General features: G+C 42.5%; 1 protein-coding gene across 1 annotated transcript in view; it reads left to right on the top strand.

The window, feature by feature from the left end:
- The window catches only part of LOC133621789 (general transcription factor 3C polypeptide 1), a 50,361-nt gene continuing 44,361 nt past the window's right edge, over positions 1–6,000 (top strand). The window contains exons 1-5 of the mRNA XM_061984150.1: positions 1–74; positions 150–444; positions 2,420–2,608; positions 2,686–2,868; positions 2,930–3,073. Of these exons, the coding sequence (XP_061840134.1) occupies positions 224–444; positions 2,420–2,608; positions 2,686–2,868; positions 2,930–3,073 (737 nt within the window). The 5' untranslated portion in view covers positions 1–74; positions 150–223. The remainder of the gene's footprint in view (positions 75–149; positions 445–2,419; positions 2,609–2,685; positions 2,869–2,929; positions 3,074–6,000) is intronic.

Below are 6,000 nucleotides of genomic sequence, written 5' to 3'. Positions count from 1 at the left end.
CTGCCATCTTGTGGAGGTAGTATGCCAAAGACGACGTGAGGAACGGCATGAGCTTTGTTGACGCACCAAAAAATGTAGGTAAACTGGTAAATACACTTTCCTAAAAGTGTTAATTTAATTTTTTTAAATAAATCACACTTTTCACCAAGCGGTCAACTTTACACGAACGTCCGGGCAGCATAGCGGCTAAGCTAACAAGCTAGCTGGCGAGCTGACACCAGCCATGGACCCGCTGAGTATGGCGGAGGACGAAGTGGCTTTGGAGGGTCTGGACGGGATTACCATCCCCACTTTGTGGATACGACTCCAAGACCGGACGCCGAAGTTCCCCCTGAAGCTGGACGACAGCACGAAGGAGTTCATCTGGAAGTCGCTGGTCGACAACGGCGACCTGACGTTCTACCTGCTGCCCGTCGAGAGGGAGGATGTTGTGCTTTACGACAGGTACGTGCGTCGTGCTAATGGCCAATAATACTTTAAAGTGACACCATATTAATAATTATGTAACCTATTTTTATGGGCTTGCCTCTTTGTGATGTTAAGTTCTTGTTATAAGCTGTTATACATTATATGCCTTGAGCTCTTATTTTGAAGGCGCTAAGAGCGGAAGTGGTGACTCTCGGTTACATTACAACGTAACCGAGGGTTTTATATTTCGCCTATACTGTATAACACTACAAAATAACAAACACAGAGGACACGAGGACCACTTTATTTCCTCTCTTTTCAAAAACCTCCGCTCCACTACAACGTGTCACCACTTCCGCTCTCAGCGCCTTCAAAATAAGAGCTCAAGGCATATACTGTATAACAGCTTATAACAGGAACTTAACATCACAAAGAGGCAAGCCCATAAAAATAGGTTACAATATTAATAAAACACATGGGATTTACGCAAGGAATGATTATACTTGAGACAGAAGGCTCAAACTTCACAAAACTGTCAACGAAGCAGCCATAATAGCATGACGACAATCCGGATCTTCTATTTAATAGACTATAGCCAGGTTTACACTAAGGTACGTGAGTTTACACTGGAGATGGGATCTATGGCTCTTTGAAGGGAGTCGGATCTTGAGTAGAGATGTCCGATAATGGCTTTTTTTTGCCGATATTCCGATATTGTCCAACTCTTAATTACCGATTCCGATATCAACCAATACCAATATATACAGTCGTGGAATTAACACATTATTATGCCTAATTTTGTTGTGATGTACCGCTGGATGCATTAAACAATGTAACAAGGTTTTTCAAAATAAATCAACTCAAGTTATGGAAAAATAAATGCCAACATGTCACTGCCATATTTATTATTGAAGTCACAAAGTGCATTATTTTTTAACATGCCTCAAAACAGCAGCTTGGAATTTGGGACATGCTCTCCCTGAGAGAGCATGAGGAGGTTGAGGTGGGCGGGTTTGAGGTAGATAGATAGATAGTACTTGATTCCTTCAGGAGAGTTCCCTCAGGAAAAAAAAGGGGGGGGGGAATATTGTAGTGTCCCGGAAGAGTTAGTGCTGCAAGGGGTTCTGGGTATTTGTTCTGTCGTGTTTATGTTGTGTTACGGTGTGGATGTTCTCCCGAAATGTGTTTGTCATTCTTGTTTGGTGTGGGTTCACAGTGTGGCGCATATTTGTAACAGTGTTAAAGTTGTTTATACGGCCACCCTCAGTGTGACCTGTATGGCTGTTGACCAAGTATGCGTTGCATTCACTTGTGTGCAGTGCCTTTAAGGTTCATTGGCGCTCTGTACTTCTTCCTACGTCCGTGTACCACTCCGTACAGCGGCGTTTTAAAAAGTCATACATTTTACCTTTTTGTCGTTGTGGCTTGTGCAGCCCTTTGAGACACTTGTGATTTAGGGCTGTATAAATAAACTTGCAGGACCACTTAAAATGATGTGCATGGCAACACTAAACTGAAGTGGCGGACCACATAAAATTATGTGCAGTGGCACGTGCAGAGTGGCCAACTGCCCACGCTGATTTTGCTTGTGCTTAAAAAACGGCACACAACAGGGAATCGGTTCTCATCGTTCCCTTAAAAGAGCCGTTCAAAACACTCGATTTGTTCACAAACGTCACATCTCTAGTTTTCACTGAGACGCACTGCTGCAGTGTCAGCACTCAGATGTTACACTCGCTCAACACGGACCACAAAAGTGAGTGTGCGGGGATGGACCCTAACCACCAAAACAATGTATGTTTCTCTGTTCGAACATTAAGTATCTTGTCTTTGCAGTCTATTCAATGGAATATAAGTTAAAAAGGCTTTGCAAAGCATTGTATTCTCTTTTTATTTACCATTTACACAACGTGCCAACTTCACTGGTTTTGAGTTTTGTATTACGGTAGTACGTTTAGGTGTGCAAGTGCGGGATTTGCGACTAATCCTGAGTGTTGTTTCACGTTTTCAGGTTCAAACGCGCCCCTGAAAGTGGGTCCATAGAAGACAGGAAGGACGTGTACCCGGTGCACCTCCTCCAGGAGAACAAGGACGGGATCCAGGGCTCCTGCGCCCTGTTCCACCAGAGGAAAGACGTCACCTTGCGTGTCCGCTCCCAGTCGCTTGCCCCGCTCGTCAGCGTGGACGAGGCGTTCAAAAAGTCAGCCTTTTGACTCATTGTCAACTTGAAATCGTGACATAACAAATCTACCGATGAACTCCCGTCTCCTCCCGCAGACACGGCAGGAAGCTCGTCATCGTGGCCTCCCAGACGCTTCGGTTCCGAGCGCTGATCGGCAGCGAGAGCGACCCGGATATCAAACTGGTGGACTACTCCTACTGCATGCTGGAGCGAATTGGCCGGGCGCGCTGGCAGGGGGAGCTCCAGAACGAATTAGTCCAAACCTATCAATTCTACAAGTACGTGCAATCATGTCCAATGTCAAATGGTGTCCTCATTGAACAACACTGTGTCTCGCAGGGTGGACGCCCGCAAGTTGCACTACATGAGGAAGTCTCTGGTCCAACACGGGCTGATCTCCACGCAGGCTTTTACCCAATGCACGGCCTCAGGACAGCAGAAGTATTCCATTCATCTCCTGCTCAAACGCTTCCACGTCATCAGGTAAATGATAAATAAATGATAAATGGGTTATACTTGTATAGCGCTTTTCTACCTTCAAGGTATTCAAAGTGCTTTGACACTATTTCCACATTCACACACACATTCACACACTGATGGCATTTAATGCAAATTCAGTGGAATTTCAAGCTGTGCACAGTGGAAATTTTTAACCATTTTTTGGTTGACCTTTTGGCCTTTTTAGGCCTTCTCTACCGCTGCAAGTCATTCCGGGGCAAACGTTAGTCCACAAGTGGGCTCCAACTCCACGGTAACAAATCCTGGACTCCTTGGCCACCAAAATACGCCAAACTGTCTAAAAATAGAGCCCCAAAAGGCTTCCCATTCCCTGGGAACACCTGCTGGACTCCTCGCCGTCACAAAAATACGCCAAGCTGTCTCAATATAGGGCCCCAAAAGGCCTCTCATTCACCTGGGAACACCTGCTGGACTCCTCGGTTAGCCCAAAATACACAAATCTGTTTAAAAAGTGTGTCTATTGCTGTCATAAGACACTTGTGCAACAGCCAGGGTTTTTTTTCTTAAAGGGGAACATTATCACCAGACCTATGTAAGCGTCAATATATACCTTGATGTTGCAGAAAAAAGACCATATATTTTTTTAACCGATTTCCGAACGCTAAATGGGTGAATTAAACGCCTTTCTATTATTCTCTCTCGGAGCGATGACGTCACGTTGTGACGTCACATCGGGAAGCAATCCGCCATTTTCTCAAACACAGAGTCAAATCAGCTCTGTTATTTTCCGTTTTTTCGACTGTTTTCCGTACCTTGGAGACATCATGCCTCGTCGGTGTGTTGTCGGAGGGTGTAACAACACGAACAGGGATGGATTCAAGTTGCACCAGTGGCCCAAAGATGCGAAAGTGGCAAGTAATTGGACGTTTGTTCCGCACACTTTACCGACGAAAGCTATGCTACGACAGAGATGGCAAGAATGTGTGGATATCCTGCGACACTCAAAACAGATGGTGTGCTTGTGTCCCCATCCAATAGCAAGTGTTGGCAGTATCCACAGTATTCTTCACATTTTCAACATTGTTGAATGATACAGTTGAATCCAAATTATAATAAGACGACGGTGTCACCAGGGTTTCCCGCAGCGCTTTGTTGTTAAGGCGGCCGCCTTAACAACAAAGAGCCACCGCCTAAACTAACGTCTTAACAAGCAGTACGTCTCTCTGCTGCGCTGCTGTCCCCAAGCATTGTCACACCAACAGAACCATCTGATTGGTTACACGCAGAGCGGTAACAGCCAATCAGCAGTGCGCATTCAGAGCGCATAAAGTCAGTGCTCACGGCACATGTAGAGAGGAGAGACGGGGTGAGCAGAAAGGTGTTTAGCAGGTAAGGCAGCGGACTCTCCCCAAATGATAATAAACACCTCCCAGTCAACTACTAGTACGTAACATCACTATGAGCCGTTGACGTTCTAGAAACATAAGCGGCAGCTCAGCTCGCTCGCAGTCCTTGAGGTGAAGGCTAATTAGCTTTTAGCGTAACGTTAGCTCACTGTGCGGTGTGTGTGTGTGCATGCGTGTGTTACGGACAGCAAAGCCCTGTCTTAGAGAAAGACAAGCATTATTGACCTACAGTTAACAACTAAGTTATTTTACTTGACCCTTTTTTGTGTTGAAGCAGCAAAAAAGGACAATATTTTGTCATTATTGTGACTTAGTAAGTCATTATTTTGACTTAGTTAGTCATAATAATGACATACTTAGTATCTCAGGTAATTAGGACTCGTATGTCGCCATTCAGCGATGAGGTGGAGACGTGATGGTGACAGGCCGAGTTACTCACCCCCTTCCCCATCACGACCCCTCCCCCTGGAAACACCACCTTAACTAACACATTTTCTGGGGGAAACACTGGGTATAACAATATAAATTTTTCATTTTTGTATTTATCTCCTTCATTGATGTGCATTTTTGATCAATAGACAATTAAACTTTAGCAACTAAACACATATTTACACACCTTTGCTTGAGAAGGAACAGGATGAAGAAAATCTTATATTTCCTGCCCCTTTCAACATAATAAGTAGTCTTACTTAATGGATAGCACAGATTCACAAGCATACACTATCAATTAAATATCTAAATGATTTCCTAGGATTGAATTTGTAAACAATAACAACTAAAGATTTTTAATAATAAAAAAAGTATTAAATAATTTACTTTGTATCGCTACTAGGGCTGTGAATGAAAACATGATTCAATTCGATTCTTAGGGTTGATGATTCGATGCAGAATCGACTTTCGATTCAAAGTCAATACTTTTTTAATAACAGTGGGTGCCACTTCTATGCTTAACTACATTCCTCCATAAAATAGATAAACAGCTCTGATCAATTTCTATATTTCTTAAAGGAAAATTGGTTTTGATTGACAAAATAAAACCCAAACATTTAATAAAGTCAAATCAAATAAGGTAACAAGGGAAATATCCAACATTTGTCTTTTTTAAAGTAACTCTGTACAGCAGATGTGATCATCTACATCAACAATATGATTTGCCTGAGTGTCTGGACAGGACAGTTTCAAAATAATAATAGTTATAATAAAAAAAAATGTTTTAATCGATTAAGAATCGTTACAAATAAGAATTGCGGTTCATCTGAAAATCTTTTTTTTTTTTGACTCCCCTTAATCGTTACTGTTGATATTTGTATTAATCTACTTTGTTTACATTTAAGTCAATATTGTTAATTATTGATATTTCTATGGCCTATGGAAAATTAGGACCAGGGGAAATATATATTAAATGTATTTTTATTTCAAATGTAACCTTCCTCTGATTATAATCCCCTCAGCTATCAAGGCAGAAAAGAAAGGAAATGTCCACACAAGCATGGAAAACACTCAACCAATGTAAACACAATTGTAAAATCACGTTGAACATTTAAC

The sequence above is a fragment of the Nerophis lumbriciformis genome, linkage group LG25 (assembly GCF_033978685.3).
Source record: "Nerophis lumbriciformis linkage group LG25, RoL_Nlum_v2.1, whole genome shotgun sequence".
NCBI lineage: Eukaryota > Metazoa > Chordata > Actinopteri > Syngnathiformes > Syngnathidae > Nerophis > Nerophis lumbriciformis.
This window is presented reverse-complemented; position numbering and strand designations above follow the sequence as displayed.